Raw genomic sequence first — 23,381 nt, forward strand, 5'->3', positions numbered from 1 at the left:
GAATAGCATTAATTTTTCATAACAAATAATTTTAAGTAATCTACAAAGAATGCAAAAGCTTAATACTTTACTTGGTAAAGATACTTAGGACTATAAAAGCAAAATTATGCTGCTCTGATGTTGCTAACTCCTGTCTAAAACTATTACACAATCTAATTAGCTTAAGTTTTATCCAAGTGTATTAAACTTTCCATTAAGCAACACAGCACCCAAGAGCACAGCATGCAGGAGCCTGAATCTGCCCCACTGACACTGGTGGCAAAACTCCCACAGACTTCAAAAAAGCAGGACTAGGCATGGGTAGCTCTGATTTCCTGCTTTCCTCTCCATTTTCGTTCCTAAGACAGTGGATTTATCTTTAAGTTTAGTGGTCTTTACACAGATTGCTACCACTCTGGGTTTTAATTTGGATTAGCTGTTTAACAGTACTAACATTAATGTTGTTTCACACAGTAGAAGCAATTGAACACAGGAAATAAGCCAAAATTATGACAATCAAGCAGTGGAAGTTAGAGCAATTGTAATTTTATTTGCATGTTGTGGAGAAAAGGTAATAAATTAATTGGGGCCTGAATTCTCAAAATTGCTTGCAAAATAAAAGAAGAAAGGAGAAGCAGGGGAGCTGAGCTGCTCAATAAAGTCCAATTTCCCTAGAGGCAGCTCTATATAGTCATCTGACAAGACCTAGGATCAGTAGGACCCTTCTCAGAAAAGCAGCAGTAGCAGTCAGCAAGTTTTGACAAAGCTGCGGAGTCATAAAAGGCAAAGAATTAATGAAAGAAACAAAGACATTTCTAATTTGTCTACATAAATCCACAAATTGGCTTCACTTCAAAGGTTTGTGCAAAATAATTTGGGACAAAGAAACAGCTATGTCCATAGCACATTCTGAACTCCTGTCTACCTTATTTTGAACAGTTGCCCTCTCATTAAGAGACAGAAACAGTATGACCAGAGGAAAAAATTAAACCAGACACAAAGTCAAGTATAGCTGTGATAAAATTCTGTCTATTTCAGTAGTTAATAATCTACCAAAGTACTAGCTCAATATACTTCTGTCATCCAGAGATCTCACAGTATTAAAGGTGCTGATAATAATATGCACTTTTGGACTTGGCACTCTGTTTGTCTCTCATCACCAGGTACGTAAACGCATAATAAGCACAGTGTACTTTGGATTTCTGCAGCTCATAGAACACAGCAATGAAAGAATAACAATCCATTTCCATATTTTTGTTTTGTTTTGCCCTTCACCAGAATGCAACACAGTTTAAAATATTTATTTGGAAAACACCTATTTTTAACATGCCAAAAAAAGACAGCCTCCTACCTCCCACTTCTAGCTTCTATTTCTTCTCCAAATCATTCTCTCTAACGATTCTTCCTCTTTCACTTGCAAGAAGACTAGATGGGTAGACTGATAATAGAAGTTCCTTGACAAAGCAGCAGTGAGGTAAATAAGGGTTGAAGTAAAGTAAAATGCACAGAAAAGGCTGCGAAAGGTTGTTTTGTTGTTTGTTTGGTCTTTTATAACTGTTCTATAGAATACTAATCCAAAAGGTAAGGAAAAAAGATGTGATCTGAATGATAAGAATATGAATTCATTTAGAGAGAGGGAAGACTTCTCAAAGAGCAATTTAAAGAATTATAATAGTGCCTTAGAAATAAGAAAGCCCTGACCTTGTAGAAAATTCAGAAAAGAGAGGTTTAGTGAGTTAGAGGAAGACTAATATGTTCACTTCTGTAAAAGATAAAGTTAAGGCCATGAAATTTATGGGCTAGGTCTTAAATTTTAACTGTGGAGTGAAATTCTGTTCAGACAAATATGAAGGTAAATGAAATAAGAAGTACTTAAAAACTAAGGGCAATAGTGGAATGTCTAAAACTGAAACAGACTTAATCTTGACTAGTCAAAATGGAGAAACAAGAAAATACTTAGACAAGTATTCACAGAAATAATATACAGAGATATTCAATTAATAGAAACTGTATGAAATCACACTGTGAGCAAGTCACATACAAGAGCTCAGCCATAACATTTCAGAGGATAACCTGAGTAGTGAGAAATTAACATTACTTCGACCAAGGACTAAAAACTTCAAACCTGTAACCTGCTAATTTTTTATACCCTAAAATGTTACTCTGGTGTCTTGTAGGATTTCCTCAGAATCCTACCCAGGACAAATCCAAGAAAGTGGAAAACCTAACAAAGTATCTTGAAAGCAACGATCAGGAAGTAGTAGAAAAAAAAAAATATTGTATTCTGGATTGTCAGGAATTCAACAGATTTCTTCCTCTCAAAATCTAGAGACAGCTGTTTGAACCTCAAAGAATTGGAAGCCTGGTGACTAAACCCAGGAACACTGAAGACTACTGGGAAGCTGATCCTTCTTGTTTCAGAAGGGAAACAATGTACAACAACAGACATATACTCAGAAGACCTAAAGGTGGGAGAACAACAACTTTTTCCAGATTTTCTCCTGTAAGAGGTAAATGATGCATGAAAATACATGCAAGACATGAAAAATACATGAAAAAAACAGCAGAAAATCCTGTATATATATATTTCTACATAAAAGTGTAAAAAGTGTAATTTTTGTCAGTCACATACGACGTAGCTCAGTTAAGTTTTGAATTACCCCTGTGTTACCCCAACCGGGCTGCTAGATTGGGCGGAATTTTGACTTACCTTTTTTTTTTTTTTCTAAGACTGTTAACATTTTGCGTGACATGATTAGCATTTATGCTGAATTATTCAGAATGACGACAAAATGCCATTTGGCCTCGACACAAAGTGCACTAGGGCCCATGTAAAGACTAGTTTCTCATTAGACCAGGCCTCCCTTGAAAAACTTTATAACATATTACTAACATGTAATTCCATTGCCTCTAAAATTACATACAACAAGCAAAGTAAATAGGAATTGGTTGCTTCCCCATAACAGTGATAATTAGAAGTAATTTAGTGCCATATTCACTGTATGTCAGAAAGAGAGGGCAAAGACAGGGAAAGGGAAAAGGAAAGGGAAAAGGAAAGGGAAAAGGAAAGGGAAAAGGAAAGGGAAAAGGAAAGGGAAAAGGAAAGGGAAAGGAAAAGGGAAAGGGAAAGGGAAAGGGAAAGGGAAAGGGAAAAGGAAACAATTACTAGAATAATTTCTCCCTCTTCAGTTCCTTTTTTTTTTTTTTTTAATAAACCAGGAAGAAGAAACAAAATCCAGAGGACAGAACAGTGGGAAGGTGAGAAAGAAGAAAGAAGAAATCAGGTGTGCAGTCTGGGGGAGAACAGATGTTGACAAGCTGGGCTGCTAGCCTTATAAAAGATACAGGAATAAGGATAGCACAAGCTTTACATTCCTCAGTGGTCTTGGGTTGTTGGTAAGACCTGAGGCATGGTCTCCACTTAAAAGGTTTTGCTGGCATAACCATATCATTTAAAGTGTGAAAAAAAATCCCACCCACATCACTACATTCTACTGTAAATGTAGGTCAAGCAGCAAAATAGGCCATTCAGAGACTATACCAGTTAAATGGTTTTGCCAATAAAAGCTGTGCTCCTGCTGTGGGTGTGGGAAGGAGATAGTACCTTTTACAAATCTTTTCACGTCTGGGTAAACTCTGTAGAAAACTGGAAGCATCAGTAACTACTTCCTGTTGGTAAACTGGGAATACTGAACTACCTCTGAAATTAAAAAACCGAGCTATTACCATGGCAGTTCTCAAGAGTCAGCAGTTAAAGTCCTTTCCTATGGGACTTCTGCCTACACTGCAAACAGATACATCCCATAATCAACTGTTGCCCCTTCCTCACAAGACTAATTATGTTTTGGATTCCTCTCCTTTATTTGGTCCCAAGATTCACTCCCTTCCCACATATCTGCTGCTTTCAAAGAAATCTCTCAAGGCCCAATTTTCAGAAGGTGTGACCCACCTAACTTTCTTTGTCTGCCTTTGAGGCTGTCCCAACTCCAGTGCCTCCAAGCCCAGCAGAAGTCAGGAAATGAGAGCACATGGTAAATAGTTTAACTCACACTAGTTTGGCTTTCAATTCTAGCATGATTTTTCAGTGTTTTGCATCTAGTAAGATGTCTGTTAACTCAAAAGCCTCTGGCTCAAGAGAATAAATGCAGTGATAATGGATAGATACCAGTGTAGCAAAGCTTGTTGCTAAAGAAAGCTGGGTGTGCCATACCACGTATATATGAGATGTCTATTCAGTTTTGTGACAGATGAAACCTGAGCTCTGAAAAATTATCTCTTAAAGTTTAAAGCTCAGTTTTAAACCAAAACAAACAAGATAATCGGTATTAGGATTCTGAGCCCATCCAGAGCACTCAGCTTTCCAGCAGTCATATATTTACAGACCGGCAGCATATGCCAAATAATGAAACCAATAATAGACCATAAAGCCTGTTGTAAAGCCACTTGTAACAGCAGTCATTGCCTCTATCAAGAAAATTTCTTTTAAAATGTTACCTTTTAAGACTTCTTTTTTCTCTTACTCCCTCTCTCATGGAGCCAGGGTGGATACTATAAAAGAAACAAACATTAATTAGGGTGGGCTAATTCTCCAAAGGAATGCAACATAAACGTCCTTCCCCTTCATTTACCTGATATTGACCACATATACAGTGTAATTCCAGTTCTGGAAAGTACGGTTTAGCTGAAAAACAGGAAGACATTGATCACATAACAGTGAGATGTTAATGGGGCTCTTTGTGCTTAAGACAGAGTTAGAATTCGACCCTTCTCTCCCTTGAGAAATCCCCTTCAGTTTTTCAAAGCAAAGAGAACACTCTCCCATTTCAGTGAGGTGATTGTTATATTGGATGTACAACTGGTAGTGAGGGAGTTAGCTTTTTTACTGACAGAAGGAAATCTCTATAAGGTCGGGACACAGTGAATAGGTGAGTGCAGAGGACGCTCAAATGTTCCATTTCTCCCTCTCTTCCTCATCTTAAATTTGCAGAAACACTTCAATTAGAAAAGATTTACTGACAAAACTACAGGGTCAATTTTCACCTAAAAGTCTACAGCCTTATGATGATCTTTTTCTCAGACCTTTGCGCTATTTATTCTGAGTGGGCAATGGCTGCTCAGTTTTCCCTGGGGAGACACTTTTGCATACTCTGCTACAGCCAAGTGACACTTCTAGACTGTTTGGTTCAGGCACCTACATACTTTGCCTGGCTACTGCTGCTAAGAGAACAACCTTGGCAGGTGTGGATGGCTGCATTTCTGTTTTGTAGATGACTATTGGTGGTTTTCTTAGCTTCTGAAAGCCTCGAGGTTTATTAAAAGAAAAATAAAGAATAATTGACATATTTATGACATCATATTTTCATGTAAGTAGTTGGTATAAAGACTACTTACAGATTATGTGAACTGTCAAAAAGGACAAAGAATATCTATATTCATACAGGAGGAAATTTCAGAGGCAGGAACTTCAAGAATCCCCCTCTGGAGGGCCCAGAAAGGAGCTCATGTCTGCTAAAATGGGCTGAAAAACCAGAGGTTACTAGAAACCCCAATAACTGACCTATGGCAGAAGACTTCTGAAGTAGAGAACATTATGGTAAATTGGAAAAGTGTATTGCCTCACACAAATTAACACTGCTTGGTTTTTTATTATTTCTATCACAATAAAACTTCAAAACCACATTAGTATTCGGGGAGAAAAATTTTGCTCTGCACAGTGATGTTGGAACTTACACATCTACCTCCTTCAGTGGACAATTCTGTTTTCTCCATACTTTCCAAAATCTCAACTAAGATCTACATTTCTTAAGAAGCTGACTAGTATAGTGGAGACATTCCAAAGTTTTATTCATAGTGCCTAATAGTCCCAGCTAGACCTGAATTCATTACTGCACAAATCAATAATAGAAAGATCTTCAGAGAACACATATTAATTCAAGACTTTATTTGGTATTGCTTTTTTTTTCCTTTTCAGATTGATAACATCAATGGGGCAGATTCATACATGTAAATACACAGGAAAGAAATCTTAACTTACCCATTCTGCAACCACATCATGTACTTTTGACACTGAGTTGGAGTTGGAACTAAAGACAGTTATAGATATCCTGTAGAATAGCCCACCTGTCCATTAAAAAACAGCATTACTGTGTTAGAAACTGAGCAAATTTACCATTTCAATAATGAGACTTTAGTTTCATGAAAAATACAAAGATTGCGCTGAACCCCAGATATAAAAACACCTCATGCTCTTGTTGGCATTACACAAGTTTGGATTGAACAAGCCCCACAGGCTTGGGCCCATTCTCACTACTCCTGTCAAATCAGACAAGAATTCCCTTACCCTCCATATTTTTAGAGACACTTGAAATGTGACATGGAAACTCACAATGTACATATAAATAGTATTTTGCATATGCCTTTAACAGGGTGTGTAAAAGCAACATCACAAAAGTATAATGAATTTAAAAAATAATCATAATTACTCAAGTCTGTAACATGGATAAATTCTTCTCACAGTCATATGTTATAACCCAGAATTCAACCACTGCAGATTAGATTAAAAACTTTGTGAGAACAGTTAAGTCTCATCAATTGAAAGTAACAAGATAACTGAGGACAGAATTAGGTGTGAGAACAGATATCCAGCTCTTTTTTTCACAGCGCAGTCTTTGCTCTCAGGCCTGGCGATGGCCAGATAGTAGAAGAACCCACATTAGCTTTACAAAACTGGCAGCTGAACAAACCATCTTTCTGTCACAAAATGTCTAACTCTTGTCTTGGAGCAATTTTGTATTCAGAAAAATGGTTTTGAAATGGCACCAGATAAACAAAAATTCTCTTTAAGCTCATGAGTTGGTAGGGAACGTTATAAGATTTCACATCTAGTAAGTGTCATCAAATCACAGTTATGCTCTGTGTTATAAGTCTATACTTTTCACAAGTCATTTTTTTTTCATTAAGCTACTAAAAATTCTGTACACTCTAGTTGGACAAAATTTCCCAGGATGTGGGGGAAGTTTAAAAGCTCCTGAATCCATTCACTGGCATGTATGCACTCATGTGGCACGGCTTGGTTCAGGGCTGTTACCAAATGAAGTTGTGGGTTTTGATCACAGATACATGTATTTATATAAATCTTATGTAAATCTTACAGAGACAAATGACAACAGTGATATAGAAATCCCGTTCTGTCTCTTGATTGTAAAGGAACTACTCTATCTTTCTGAGTCTAAACAAGAGATCTTTTATTCTAGGTGGAGCAAATTTCATTATTTTACAAATTCATAGATAATAATTTTACAAGAGCTTGAAATAAAAATATTTGGAAAAAAATTTGAAGTCAGTATCTTCTGATTTAATTGTGCATATGGGTTACTATCCTATTCAAGAGGTGGTTCGAGTATTGTTCCATCTTTTCATTATGGAATTGATCACATGATCACTGAGATTGAATATGAAAATTCCTCTGCGATAAAATACTAAATAATTGATTTCTTGCAGGAAGATGGTTTACCAGTTACCTTCTTTGGTAAGCTATGATTAAATTTTAGATATCAGTAGAATGAGCTCACTTGCTTTTTGATTTATTGTCTTTTTTCCCTCTCTTAATTCAGCAGACACACAAATCTGGTGTGCAGTTTAATCTGAAAATGTACTTTAGTTTGTTATTATTACTGTGATAGTTTCAAAGTAAGAAAAAGGAAAAATAAGTCTTTGGAAGTAGAAAATTGGACTTTGAGCAAGTTGAAAACACTTGCAAGACTGGATCTCATTTATATGTATATATATCTGTATATACATATATTCAATTTTATATGTATAATGTACCTTTTATATTTGCTATACAGATATACACATACAGAAAGTGTGCATTATATATATATTCTCACACATTCATATATAATATATATATAATTATAACCATGTATACGGACAAAATCACCTTAATATAGGAATATGCAAAGTATTTTTAAATCAAACATAGAAACTACAAACTAGTCAACAGCTTCAAGATCTCCACCAGATGGTGAACCAAAGCATGTTTTATAGGTGAAAAAAGAACAAGAACAAAGAACTAATCTACATTTTTAAACACTCTCAGGAGACTGCAGTGGCAGACAGTGAGAACTAAAAATGATTTCTCACTTTCCAAATTAAACAGTGGAAATCCCACTTCAAAATGCTGAATAAAAAAAAATATTTGTATGGGCAGAAAATTGATGAAAAGTAGCCAAAGATAATTTGAAAAAAGAGGAAAAAAGAACTTGGAAAAACAATTCTCCCTACACCCACCACCAACTACAAAAATATAATGATCAATGAAATACTAGGATTGGTTCGGTTTGTTTTAATTCTGTTAGGGAAATTATCCAAAAGTTTCTTTTGGAAAATCTTTGCTTTTTGAAAGTTAAATCCTCAAAAATATATGAATGCTTTAAGTGAAAAACATTTATACCATCTCAAACAATAAAATGGCATAAAATATATAAAATGCATGGCAACCCAATATATTATCCTCACAGTCTCATGAGAGCTGTCTTAGAGAAGTACACAAAAATTAAAAATTACATGTTAATGACATTTACTATGACTAAGATGTTACAAATTCCCTTCTACTGTAATTAAGTTACTATTCCAAAGTCTTTTCATATGCTAAATGGATCTATAGCTAAAGGATGAAAGGCAGCTACTTCTATGTTCAGTCTACCAACTGAATATCTAATAGATAAGATGCTCTGGGGTTTCTCTACATCTAACTTAACAGCTTGACATACTGTAGTTGACCTCAGGTTGACACAGGCAGCCCAGCTCAGTGAAGGAGTAACATAAACAAGATAAAAAGACTGCAGGAGAGCTAGCAAGTTGATTCAGTGGTGGGGAAGAGGTGATATTTTGGCTTGTCTCAGATGGTAAATTGGCGGAGGAATGAACATGTGCTGAAACTGATGACTGATGGTACGTTACTGGCATTTGAGACTGCACGGAAGAGTGATGGATTGCTGCTGCAAGTGTTGTCAGAGTGCCCTTCAGGATGGTCTCTTTGTGCTGAATAACAACTCCACTGTATGAAGATGGCAAAAGCATTGCATCACTCATTATTTCAGTTCTTGATGACTCCAAAATAGAAGGATTTGCAAAAAGTCCATAATCAGCATTTTCAAAATCCAAGACATGAGTACTAACAATATTCAGAGAAGACATTCCTTCTCTGTGCTTGCTAAAGGATCCATGCAACTCCCCTTCCAAATCCCATTCTGAAACCCTCAATATGTTTGTTGAGGTGAGAACAGCAGGATTACTTATGTCTTCACTATCACCAGTGATTTCTTGTTCTTCTGACCATAGAGAGTATCTCAGATTGTCCCCTTGATTCTCAATGGAATTTTGTCCTAAACCAGTGAGATAACTTCTTGGTGTTACTGTTGTTTGCAAACTTAACTCTGTTACATCCCACTGAGGGATCAGGCTTCGTGAATTTGTATCAAGATGGTTCTGAAAATTTTGTGCAATTGGAGGTGTGGAGTAGGTGTTAGGAGGTACACTGACTCTGAATTTTGAGTCTGAACGAAGAAGGTGCCTCAATTCCAAAGACAATGTCATTGGAAGGAAGTCAGAACTCATCGAACTGATGCTTTTTAAAAAAACATCTGCATCTACTTGAACTTTATTTCTCACTTCATCAATAGTATTTGTTACAGCACCATTCGCTGAAAGACTTTGAGCCTGTGGTGATTCATGTGTTCTTGTACTGTTTACGAAACTCTTAACTGGTGTATTGATCAAGAAAGCAGCTTGGCGCTCCCTTGAACATGAAGGCTGGGTTCCTGAATGTGTTGGAAAGACAGAAACAGGCTGTCGCCTATTGTTTAGGAAGCTCATGTTCATTTGATCACTTAATATGTCAGTTCCAATTTGCATGTGCAAACTATCAAATATAATTAATTTTTCTGTGGAGTTTTCAAGTACCTCATCAAAGGGACTCACCTGTACCCGTACAGAGGGTTGACTTAAAGGTGCTTCCAGGGAAGGGAAAGGAAAATCAAAATAAAATTCGTTGTTGTAAGACACATTTAGGTTTGCCAAGTCCATTGTTGACTGTAACTGTGATATTGTCCTGCCACTATTTGCTGAAATTCTCTTTGAAAGGCCTGGAATAAATGAACTAAAGATTTGTGTTTCCAAAGCTGATGCATGACTAGAGAAGTTAATTTCTTCAGCCCTGTGACTTAATAATCTAATGGCAGATGTTTGTTCAGAGATACTGTCAGACTTAGGTGAACTAATGGATGGCAATCTCTCTGTTGGGAAAGAAAGCAGTTTATTAAACGAGAGCCACCAATTTTCTGAAGGCTCCCCAGAAAACACTTGAGATGCTTCTTTCAAATGATAGGAAACAGTCCAGAAACTTGCTGTTAAAGAAGGGGAAATATCTAAATATTTTGCTGGAAAATCCAAGTAACCTGAGTCCCAGGAGTTGCCAAAGCTATTCACATTCCCTGGCTCTAATATGGAAAAAGCTGACTCTTCATTTTCATTATTATCACGAAATGTACCTAAATTGTTCTCCGGTACTCCATTTCTGAGGATCTCACTTGGCTTTTGAAAATATACTGAATGTTTTAAATAATGAGACCAGTAATTGCTATTAGATACAAATATCCTGTCACTTTCCAAATCCATGTCAGTCAACAATTGTTGATAAACAGGCAGGGTTCTTACAACATGCTTAAATGCTGAGCTTGTCCAGCCTGTTCCTGCCAGAAGTGCTGAAAATGTTAGTAGTTCTCCATTGTGTCCTAGGACTGAATTTGTCAGTTGCATGTCAGGCATAAATTTTGTGTATGTTTTTTTCATGTTTTGAAAAAGCGTTTTTGGGTTTGCATGTGGAATCTCTACAGAGGTTAAATTTGTAATGCCTCCTAAGCGATGTTCCCTAATGTGAGTAGATTTCCTAAACTGAAATTCACTGTTTGCTGCTAACATAGAAAAAGTTTTCCTATCAGCATTGCCTTCTATCATTTCCAGGTAAAAATTTTCAGGTGTGAAATCTAACAAGTCTAGCAAATCCAGCCTACTTTTTTGGAGCGACTTCTCCTCTGTAGGTGATACAGACAAACTAGAAAGAGAATGGTGTCTGTTTTCTTGAATGTCAGAGGTGATATGATGATGAAATACTGTCTCACTCCACCAACTCACAGGCTCCAAGACATTGTTTATATGCATGAAACTGGTTGTGCCACTGTTGGAGGATGAAATCCACAGAGTTTCTTTTTTGTGTTCATAAGCAGTGTTGCTGCTGCTAACGGGAGAGTGGAATGCTGACTCAGAGTTAGAATGATCTAGCCCATTTGCCAAAGTCTGTGCTAGCTCTGCGTTAGGACTTCTGCTTTGAAGAAGAGGAACTGCTGCATTCAGAGAAGGCTCTGTAACAGCATCTACAGCATCAGAAGTGTCACGAAATGAACTTCCAGAATAATTCCAGATATTTTCTTTTGGTAACTGATTCATCACAGTATTATCTAGGTCATTTTTTTCTGTAAAAGCCGCCACGGTATTGTTGCTGGCCTCCTCAGAAGCAGCTGATGTGGACATAGTTGGAAGAAACAAGCTGTACATGGTTTTTCTCTCTGGGTTGTCATCTGCTGAGTTTTTACTGAAACGAAGAGGCCTTTGTTTCACTGGCCAAATAATTGGAGTTGAGATAATTCCTATGTTTTTGACCCCTTCTATCTTAGACTCTTGCTGCCTCTGTGGTCGTGAATGGGAGGATTCAGGTGAATTTCTCTTCATTCTGAAGATAACTGCAGCAGGAAGTTTGAATTCCTGCAGGTCTGTGTGTAGTAAGCCACATAGTTAATGGATTAAAGAAAATATATGAAACTTAAATCGTCTGTTCTTGGCTGTCTGCTCTTGGTCTAAAAATCAACTTACCAAGAGTGGAAAATGACGCCAGTTAGCTGAGTGAAAGTTTAATTTACTTCTACTGTAAATTAATTTGGCTTCTTTTTCTTAGTCTTTCTACTTTCTCTTGGGAGTGTCAAAGCCAAAGAAAGGAATTAATTGTCCAGTTTTTATTCATACTAACGTTAATAAGGCATTCGGTTCCTTCTGTAGTTGCAAAAATCAGACTTAACTGGTCATGGTGAACATAGAGTGAGTGGCATAATTTGGAAGAAATTTCCAGTATTTTCTCCTTACTTCTACAGCTTAGTAAATCCAAACAGGCTGAATTCAGCTAAATTCTTTCACATTGTCTACTGTACTGCCTGATCGCCAATGTACAAGAAACATCCTGCCAAGAGAAAAAGTACTCCAAGAATTTTAAATCCTACAGTAACTACTGATGCATTTGGGGGGGGATGACACACACAGACAAAAACAAACCCCGCCCCCAAAACCTGCCCCAGATTTTAACTTATTTCCATGGAGCACACTGAAAAAAGTAAATCTTTACAAAAAAATCTTTAAACTTCAGACAAAAATTGCAGAAATCTATGTCTGTGTTCTTAATAATGTTTAACAACTATCTTTAACAAACTAATAAATATTTTAGCAGCACCTCACAAAATCTGCTCAGTCTCTAGGAGACAGTGATATCATAGAATCTGAGAAAACCTTAAAAGAAATCCCTGCTTTTTTCCTGTGCTAATAATAGGTTCGTTTACTACCTTATTTTTTCCCTTAATCTTTCTAAATGAAAAGTAAATGATATCTGATACTGTCAACATTTTCCCTAGTAAAGTCTGATCCAGCTCCTCTTGAAGTCAGTGGAAAGATTCCTGTTGACTCAGTGGAAGTGGCTTTGCTCCATAGGAACGATTCCACTTGGCTCCTGCGCCTGACTAGTGAGGAACAGACAATCCCAGCATACTACCACCCTGGCTGCACAAGCTGGAGCTACAAAATGCCTCATAATCTGCAGCCTTAAAACATTTCAATAGCATGGTTCTTTTTGGTCCCTTTTTAAAAATCCCTCTCCCTTCCCTCATGCTTTGCACGGGCAAATACAACGGCTTACACAAAGTGAGTCCCTTTCTAAGAGCCAGGTAAAGATGATACAAATAAACACCAAGTTTGGTTCTGTTCTCATTTACACCATTCTTACATGGTCCAGTGAAGTTACTCCTGATTTATTTCAGTGTAAATGAGATCAGAACTGAGACACGACCCCTGACAATATGATAGTATGAAAAACACACCTTAAAATACAATACATTTGCTCTAGATACAGTACAAGGAAAAATGTAACACAGGATTTCTTACCATTGTTTGGCTTATCGTTTCTATTAGTATCAGGCATGTTAGTGGTGACAGTGGGTGGTGTAGGAGTAGTAGCATTTACAGTAGCTGGTAATAAAGATGAGAAAGAGGTGAACTTGAATGAAATATGAATGTTAATAAGGCAAGACAAAATGGGAACAATGCATGACAATGTAAAATGAAACCATCTACACACAATGCCGTAAATGTTAAATAAACACATTATTTTTTCTGCACTAAGTGATGAATGGATATGAACTGAGGTCCCAATCCTGCAATCTTCACTTTCACTGACTTCAGTGGGGGTTTTGCCAGTTCAAGGTTTGCAAGATCAGTCCTGTACTGCTTTCATAAACTCAAAATCCTCTTATAAGAGCTTGAGATCCAAACAGCTGTGCAAAGACCAGAAAATAAATCTTGTAAGTTCTAAGATGCATGCACTTAAGAGTATTGCTTGTGAAAATAATAATTGTCCCTTCCCAGTGGCTGAAGATGACAAATGCGAAACTAAAATGACCACGTAAGGATCCAATTAACTTCATTGCCTACATACAATGAAGAGAATCGAAATCAGACTTGGAATAATTGAACTGGAATATATATATTTTGAAAGCTTCATGTAGGATCTTGGCTGTACTGTTCCCGCTGACACTAACAGGAGTCACCCCACACAACCCTGGACAAATGTTTCCCAGGAAAACCAGTTAGAACACTTTTCAAAATCAGAGTGAGGAGCCAAAACTGCAAATTTCCCCTACCGCAGACTGGGAGGGTATACATGCTAGAGGAATTCAAAGATCGTGCCACTAAATTTTCAAATACCAGTTTGGAAAATAATTTAATTTTATCTAGTAACTCCCAGGGAATGCAAATCCACTCCTTGAGAGATTTCTTTTTTTCCTGAAAACTCTTTTTAAAATCTGAAGGTTGGTGTAGTATAATCTCACCGTATTACACGGATTTTGCAGATTTTGACCAAGAACCAACCTGGAAAGGTTAAGCAATCGTATTTAGGCAAGAAAATGCATTTTTGATTTTTTGTGAGGTTGTTTTAGCTAACCTTTTTAGTCTGAAAGTCATAAACTCAGGTGTCAGCTTAAGGAGCAGGTTCATGTTCAGGTTTCAGTGAAACAAGAAACTTAAGGAAAGAGAAGGAAGAGTTGGACACCACAGCAAACATATTCTAATTGGGAAAGTGAGTATATAAAGTGATACTCTACAATGCAAAAAAGCTCTTCTTCCGTGAAACTTCAGGGCTATATAATCCGAGAAAAAAGTTATAGGGCTTCTTACTGATTGTATCTTCCAGCCAACACTATTAAAGGAGGTATCTTCATATGAATGAAAATATTTGCGAAACATAATGGAGAAAATGGCTCTTTTCATCAGACTGTAGCTGACATAATCTGGCATCCACAAACTTTGTTACGGGTGTTATTGCACAACACACAACAAACAAAAACAGAATCCAAACTGGCCTCTCAGTTTAAAATAAGTCTGCAGTACTGACAGAAATAGACAGAAAGACAATAAAGATGATGATGATGAACAGGGTAAATCTGATCTGCCACTTCCAAAGTGACAAACAGAACACCAGTGACAATTTACCAAACACTTTTCACAGAAGGAAAGAGTATTACCTTTGTGAAAGTACTCATGGTCTGTATTGAAGATGTGATGGTCTAAGAAGTTAAGAGAGGCAAATTTGAAAGGTAGTACCTTTTAGTAGAGGCAATATCTTCTACTAGACAAGTTAATAAAGCTGGAAAAAAGGATAAGGCTTTTAGAAAAGCAGACTTGTTTTGCTGAAAGTGTGTCCATTTCTGCAGCCATATTAGCTGACCTAAAGAAAGATACTCTCTGTCCTTTCACACCGTGCCATTTTGATAGAGGAAAACGTTCTTCTAAGCGAATACATAAAATTCTTTATATGGTGGCTGTATTACCCTTTACATATAAAAAGGCTAATACTGAATAATTGTTGCTGTCACATTTATCTAAGGTATTCAAGTAGTAGCATCTGGATCATATTGTGCTTCGTGAATATGACGCCTGAAAATTACTGTTTGAAATCTGATTACGGACATAACTGTCATTCCACTTTCCCTATGCAGACAAGTACAATATGCTCCAAGAACCTGGACCAAATTTACCCCAGGAAAATGGATGAAAAGTATATTGAAGACCGGTTTTCCAAGCAGAGTGCATTTTCCTTTTTATTTTCAAGCTACATCTGATTTCCTTGTCAGTTTTGAAAGAGCTCCTCCTCCCCTTTTCTATTCTATTCTCTCTGTCTCCTTCTTCCATCATTCAGCCTGGGAAGGGTTATAGAGCTGGACATTAGTTTTGGTGCAGCTGCTGCTGCTGCGATTTAAGTTTAACACGGCATGCCACCTCATTAGCCGGTCTGTGTTCATGAGAGTAATGTGGAAACGGGCTGATGTTCATGTTGTGCATTTTTATAGAACTTCAGCCTCTAAGCAGAGCAAAATGAATTAACTCTCCTTGCATGTCCAATGATTTGCATGGCATGAAAATCCTTAGGGTTCACCTATTCCTTGCATTCAACTGAGCTGACCTTTAAAGACACCTAACGAATTCTTATATGTGGTGATTTTTACAGTATTAAACCATCACTAAGTTCTGTAACAAGTGTTTAATTAACTAATAGCTACTGGATTTTACAGTTTGATGTTAAATTTTTACCTGCTAATCTCAGTATCTAGCCTCAAAATAGCTTATTGGGAAAAAATGAGTAACAGTTCTTTTATTTACCTCTGCTCATTTTTTATTTACAGATGTACTCACTTCTTATCCTGGTTAATATTTTACTGTCAAAACGCCCAGGAGAAAAAGAGATGGAGAAAGAAATGAAAGCAGTTAATTAATTCATTTTTGATAAAATGAAGACTATATGGAAAATGTATTATCAAGGGCGTGATCACATTTTTTCCACATATTGTATGTACAGGACACCCACACATTTGATGAGACTAAAGAATTCCTTTTCCTGCTATTTTTTATTGCAGTTCACCCTTTTAGAAATAATAATAAAAAAGAAATGGAATAAAAAACCCAAGGAAAAGAAAGATTTCCCAAAGATGAAACTGTAAAAATGACCTGGACTTCTTACCTTGGCAAAGGCTTCCTAGGTTTGCACAACTGGTTGGTTCAATTGTAGAAGAAGGAATTAGGTATGAGCCTTTAGAAAAAGAAAGTAAAATAATTAGAAATATTTAGTACTGTGCATAAAACTACCATTTTTCAAAATATATCTTGCAGTGACACAGTCCTCTTCCTAATTTCTCTCAGAGGCAAAACTGACAGTGCCATTTGCCTAAAAGACGTGTTTTCACTTTCTGTTGCGGCTGAGGGATCCATGAAATCCCCTCTGACTGGCAAATTACAGTCATGTATCCTCCCCCAGTTTTCTTAACTTTTGCTAAGTAACATCACATTAAACGAATGCAGCTTGCGTGTACTCTGTGAAATGGCTTTAAGCAGAGGGATCAGTATGGCCATAGGATTTACACAACCTTCCTGAGTAATAACGCGTGCCTTGGAAAATCAACCATGCTCTGCTGCTGTAGCACAGGTTACCCACCACGCACTTCTGAGTAATCTGCCTGTGACAGACACCAGCCAGATAAAAGGTGATTAAACTTGTTCCTCTGCCCAGGGCATGGGTGTGATTAATATTCTGGCATGCATGATTTATAAGCAGATAGTGTTATAAATCTGTATCTCTTCTGAATTATTCATAACAACATGCAGACGCTTTGATGATCTGGAGACAAAAGCAGGGCACATAAGAATGGCTACAGAAAAAGAACTGGTGAAACTGCAATAATTACACTCTGTAACCCAGCGGTTCAGCTGCAGAAACAGCTGCTTTTGCACACTGTGTTGAAAATAATGGAGCCATAGAGCATGGCATAATCTGAACCTACTGGGAGCATTGCCCTTTTGGCTTTTGCTTTACCACTTCAGAATCATATTGACTCAATGAGGTTCCCTCATGAAACTTCGTATCCTTCCATAAAATTAAACAGCCACCACCCATCAGTTCATAAAGATAGCGAGGAAAACATTTCCTGTAATGCAAGAGCAGATGAAGTACGAGGCCTTGACACAGAAATCTTGTCACACCACAGATACCATTACACGTATTGCCAACAAAAATAGGGCACAATTTAAAACATGATCCTCAACAAATATTAAAGCTCACAATTTTTATTTTTTTTTAATGGATTAAGGGATACAGGCAAATTCACTTCCTTGGTACACGTGCTATGAACTCCAGGAAGGACATTCTTAAGTGAACATACTACCTCCTGTGTGAGATTTTTTCCCAAAATATATTTGCTAATCTAAACAGTCGACCAAAACCTGCTGTAAGTTACCTCCTCCTGGTTCTGTATCATGGAAAGATCACTTGAAAGTTGGCATGGAAAATTTGTGAACCTTCGTATTTTCTTCAGTGAATACTTAAAAAAAGATTGTAATCTATTTGGTGAAACAAAAAAAAAATCCAGTCCAACTTTACAGAACACGTAAGTCTGTTGTATTGGGTCTGCGAGGCAAGTTTTTGGTAGTGGTGAGGCTACAGGGGTGGCTTCTGTGAGAAGCTGCTAGAAGCTTCCCCTATGTCTGACAAAGCCAACACCAGCCACCTCCAAGACAGACCCGCTGCTGGCCAAGGCCAAGCCCATCAGCAACAGTGGTTTCCCCTCTGTGATAAAGTATTTAAGAAGGTGAAAAAGTTACTGTGCAGGAGTAACTGCAGCCAGAGAGAGGAGTGAGAATATGTGAGAGAAATAGCTCTGCAGACACCAAAGTCAGGCAAGAAGGAGGGGGAGGAGGTGCTCCAAAGGTGAAGACTATGGTGAGGCAGGATGCCCCCTTCCAGCCCATGGAGGTTAACAGTGGAGCAGATATTCACCTGCAGCTCATGGAGGACCCAACGCTGGAGCATGTGGGTGCCCAAAGGAGGCTGTGACCCTGTGGGAAGCCTGTGCTACAGCAGGGTCCTGGCAGGACCTGTGGACCCATGGAGAGAGAGGAGCCTATGCTGGAGTCCTTGCTGACAGGACATGTGACCCTGTGGGGGACCCATGCTGGATTAGTCTGCACCTGAAGGACTGCACCCCATGGAAAGGACCCACGCTGAAGCACTTCATGAAGAACAGCAGCCCGTGGGAAGGACTCACATTGGAGAAGTTCATGGAGGACTATCTTTGTGGGAGGGACCCCATGCTGCAGCAGGGGAAGAGTGTGAAGAGTCCTCCCACTGAGGAGGAAGGAGAAGCAGAAACAACATATGATGAACTGACCACAGCCCCCATTCCCCATCGCCCTGGGCCACTGGTGGGGAGGAGTTAAAAGAAAATCAGGAGCAAAGCTGAGCCGAGTAAGAAGGGAGGGGTGGGGGGAAGGTGGTTTTTTAAGATTTGGTTTCATTTCTTATTGGCCTACTCTGATTTGTTTGGTAATAAATTAAACTAATTTCCCTGAAGTCAAGTCTCTTTTGTCCATGATGGTAACTGCTGAGTGATCTCTCTGTGTCCTTATCTCGATCCATGAGGCTTTTGTTATATTTTCTCTCCCCTGTCCAGGTGAGAATGGGAGTTACAAAGTGGCTTAGGTAGGCACAAGGCATCCAGCCTGGGTCAACCCACCAAAGCTGTATACTTTAAAGAGGAATATTTTCGGTGAATATATTCAATAAGCTTCTTTAAGTTTTAATTAGGTTGAATTCTGGACAGATTAGACTTTCCCTTAGTGTCCACTAAAGAAAATATAATGATTTGGATGCAAACAGATACTTTGCATAAGCTGCTTTATGAAGCCAAGCGGCATGGTAAGTAATGTGAACAGCAGATATGGACCTGTCTTACAGACACTTTGTGTGATACATCTCACTTCAAACATCTCAAACTCAGACATCCGTATCTGCTCGTCATGCTAGACTTCCTTTATAGTCAGTGGAGAGGAACAGGCACACCTACAACAAAGAAACCTCTGACTTCACTGAGACCTTGTCTCCAGTATGAGATGCACTGACCTTTGGAACAGCCTTTTTCACTCCACTATTCATGAACAGCACTGAGGAGCATTAGCTCAGCCTGAAACATCATTCGGCTCCCTAAAGCAGACAGATCCCACTCTGAGTTAAATCTGACGGTGAAATTAAGAATTCCTCTGGCCTTTGGAAATGAAGAACTCATATGAAGTATACATGAAGCAAATGCAACTGCAGGCATGGACAGACGTGTGGCCACGTTACTCTTAAACTGAATAGATCATATCCTGCTATAGGTGTAGCCAGTGTAGGCTCCAAAATCAGTACCAGAAGTTGATTAAATGCTCCTCAGTTTGCCTGCACCGAGCTCTGAAGATGTGTTGTTACACTGCTATCGTTACCTAGGCTACTTGTTTTAAAATTAGTCTGGATACCCAGGCTGTGTACATATAACTTTAAATGCAAGCTGTGCGAAGGTAATGGCAATAAAAACAGAATTCCATCAAGTCTTACAGAAACACCCCACCATGATTGCACAGCTGTGAAAACATTAGTCTAAGGAATAAACTAGGAGAATGTAAAACTATGAAAAGATTATCTGGAACAATTTGCTATGTTTCTATGCTCTGTAAATTTACTTGTAACAGCTTTGTATGAAAAAAATGTGAAAGTAATACCCCTTGAAAAATGTAAGCACTATTCAGGCACAAATATGTTGAGATCACTGCTAAATGCCTGGTGTGGAGTTTTTTTTAAGCTACATGCCACTTCCTGCAGAAGCATTATTGGAGCTGTGTGAAAATGTCTTTTCTGCCTAAATCCTTCCATTGCTGCAAAATGAAGCCTAATCAGTCAGAGTCATCTCCCCACGGTCAGTAGTTTATTCATGGTTGATAGCCTGACTCACCAACTCTCCTGTTGAAGGCTGGTTTTACAGTGAAGGCTTTTATTCAAGAAGATGAAGGGAATAAAATTCCAACAATTCCATCTCTGGGATTACTAACCCTTTTTGAAATGGCATTGCACCCAGGATGTTCTTTTAGGAAATACTCTGGTTCAGGAAAGCCTGTATCACAGTAAGTGATTTAACATCTTTGAAAGAAAAAGACTGACTAGTGAGTTTAGTTTTCTCATAGGCTTAGGTAGAGGAAATAACAATGCTTCTATAGAGACACATTTGAAATGGCTTGTAGAGACACCTAGGCCTAACACACAAATGTTAATTTAAATTTTCTAAAATAATGTTCTGCTGTAAGGAAACCACTGAACAACGACATCCCAAGGAATAAAGCTGTGGAATGAAAATAAGTGTATTGTTTCTATGACCAAGCTATGATATTATATTTGTGTTACAGGACTGTACAGTCTTTTAACAGAAAGAAGGACAAGACCCATTCAGTCAAAATTAAACGAGACCAAAACACTTACAAAGGTCATGGTAGGTTGTTTAGTAAAAGTGTTGTGGTAGTCTTCACGGTATAATGGTGTAAGAGCAGTAAGATTTTCTAAGAAGTTATTTGCTGTCAGATCAGTTCCTACTGATGAAAAAGCAACATTTTTTGCCCCAGATACATTCATCAGTCATGGTTAATGTTTAGATCAGCCTTTGCTTTGTTCTGGTAGAAGGGTAAAGGCACCTAGCTGCTCATGTTTTTATAGAAGTGTTGCTTAAATTTTTTTAGCAGAGGCATGCTGAGAGCTGTCCCAGAGAGTCTAGTTGTGAATGAGTACCTTACATTTTGGTTTGAAGAAACTAAAGCAAGCAAGATGTTTTTTTAGCCACCTTAATCCCTCATGAGCTACTAGATACTAATATCCAGCTAGCACGCCTTAGCAACGACAGCTTCTGTTTTAAGCTAAGGATTCTTAGAGCACTGGTAGAAGCTCTGTCAGGAGACACTTAAACTGACACTATTTAAACTACGTCTAAACTAATAAGCAGTAAAGTGTCAGAGGAGCAAGAAGGCAAAACGGGGGAGGACAATATTAGATATGAAGAGATGCCATGCGGTTCAGAAAGAACCAATACTTGTAAATGTTTACTTTGACTTTTTTGTTGTTTTGTTCTGTTTTTTAACAAATGTGTATTTGCTACAATAGGAGGACTCAGACTCTGTGGAGTTCGATAGCAGTTGATTTTCACAAGCATCATATGTGCATGTATAGGCTACTGCTGGCCATGATTCAGATTTTTCCGCATTCATTTATCCAAATCTCTAAAGTTGTTACTAACCAAAATATTATTTTAGAAAAAAAATATACTAGTCTAAAGTAACAAAGATTTTTCAGGTTTGATTTTTTTTCACCTGGAAAAAAATGTTCCAGTAGAAAATTGTCAACCAGCTGTAATTATATATATATATATATATATATATACATATATATATATAAAGATACATAAATTACAACCGAACGCTTACGAGAATCAAGTATCTGAGGCATAAAATGAGAATAGGTTGGACAACATATTGAAATTTATCTTCTGGAGTAATCTACAGGAAAAAAGACCTTCAATAATTACCAATTAAAAGAAGGACTGATAATATGTCATCAGGAAGATAAACCCCCATGATTTTGAGCTAAAACTGCCTTCCTGTCTGCCTCCTCTAATTTAATCTTTTCTTATAATTTTCTGTCTCATACGCACTGTTGTTTTGTCACTGCTTTTGCTGGCTCTGCATATACAGCACAAGGCTAGCAAGTGCTCCTTCTGGCTAATCAAAGCGCCAAAAAGCAGGTACAAAAACATTTACTAAATGATTAGTTAACACACATCTTTTTTCTCCAGAGATCACTGTAATCTTACTTGAGGCTAGCAGGTACTTGCCTGTTATCCCCACTTCGTATGAGCAGAAGGCAAATAAACAAACTGTTTAGGAAAAACTTTGAGCTGCTGATCATTTCAAGCAGCAACCCAATATACCTAGGGGACTTGTTCTTTTCCTTTAGGGAATCATCTCTATACCCATTCAAAGCCTCTGCGTATATTAGCATTGAGCTAAAGTCTAAGAAAGGTAAGACCTAGTTGTTTTTCTTTCACAGGAACTCTTTTTTTTTCCATGCCAGTGTATGATACGTTCAGCACAATGCAGAAGTGTGGGGGGGAAATAAGCAAAAAAGATTTGGCAAGGCATACTCACCACAACTCAAATTGTTTTCTGCTTTCAGTGCTGAAGTTGGAATACTCCAGAATTCATTCTCCCAGTCTACAATGTTTCCTTTCACATCACAGCTGAGGTTGGCCAGTGTTTGCGCATTCATGGTGAAATTCCAGAGGCGGAAATTGTAAATGTCTCCATTTAGAGAGCTCACTTCATCGCTGTTAGAGCCCAGCACCAGCCTTCCATTTCCAGGGATAACTTTGCCAAAGATAGTCGGACAGTACACTATACGATAGGTGCTTTTGGCGTATACACCTATACTGCCTGAGAAGCTATCCCCAACAACACAGAGCTGTTGAAAGGTTCCCGTGAAAAACTCTGCATCTCGGGGCAATGCATTCTCAAGGATGCACTGCGTGCCTGAGATGGATAGAAAATGGCCTTTTGTGGTCTTCCCAAAGCTGAAGAATTCTGTCAACAATGCATCAGTGTAGGAGAAAACCTTCCAGTCATCATCATCATCGCTGCTGCCCTTGGTTGCTTCAAAGCACAGTGTAAACTGGCTAAGCTCTGGCACTGAGACAGTCTCTGCCACAGACACAGCATCGACATCGGGAACCTGGGGAATGATGACCTTCTGATTCCTCAGAGACACAGCGACTAGAACCAAGAGCAGACAAATAAATTAACAAATAATAAATTAATCATATAGAAATAAAGGCAGACTAGCAGCAGGGGTTAAAGTAACATTTATTAAATCAAACATTCCTCAGGTGGTTCTTATCACTGTAATATACCAATAGCACACAGGAAGGGAAATTTGGCTTGGGAGTGCACTCAGCTGAAAATATCATAGAATCGTGAGGCTGGAAAAGACCTCTAAGATCAAGTTCAACCATCAACCCAACACCACCATGCCCACTAAACCATGTCCTGAAGTGCTACATCAACACATTTTTTGAACACCTCCAAGGACAGTGACTCCACCACTTCCCTGGGCAGCCTGTTCCAATGTTTGA

At 38.1% G+C, this 23,381-nt stretch overlaps 1 protein-coding gene across 2 annotated transcripts in view; it reads right to left on the reverse strand.

The window, feature by feature from the left end:
• Positions 1 to 23,381, reverse strand: part of ADGRG6 (adhesion G protein-coupled receptor G6) — a 115,980-nt gene that overhangs the window by 39,844 nt on the left and 52,755 nt on the right. For both annotated transcript variants that reach the window (XM_086461167.1, XM_086461168.1), the window contains 6 exons: positions 22,402 to 23,022; positions 16,373 to 16,441; positions 13,243 to 13,326; positions 6,014 to 6,099; positions 4,608 to 4,660; positions 4,474 to 4,527 (listed from right to left, as the gene is read on the reverse strand). In XM_086461167.1, coding sequence (XP_086317293.1) covers positions 4,474 to 4,527; positions 4,608 to 4,660; positions 6,014 to 6,099; positions 13,243 to 13,326; positions 16,373 to 16,441; positions 22,402 to 23,022 — 967 coding nt within the window. The remainder of the gene's footprint in view (positions 1 to 4,473; positions 4,528 to 4,607; positions 4,661 to 6,013; positions 6,100 to 13,242; positions 13,327 to 16,372; positions 16,442 to 22,401; positions 23,023 to 23,381) is intronic.

This window comes from Leptosomus discolor, chromosome 2 (genome assembly GCF_034619465.1).
Source record: "Leptosomus discolor isolate bLepDis1 chromosome 2, bLepDis1.hap2, whole genome shotgun sequence".
NCBI classification, from domain to species: domain Eukaryota; kingdom Metazoa; phylum Chordata; class Aves; order Leptosomiformes; family Leptosomidae; genus Leptosomus; species Leptosomus discolor.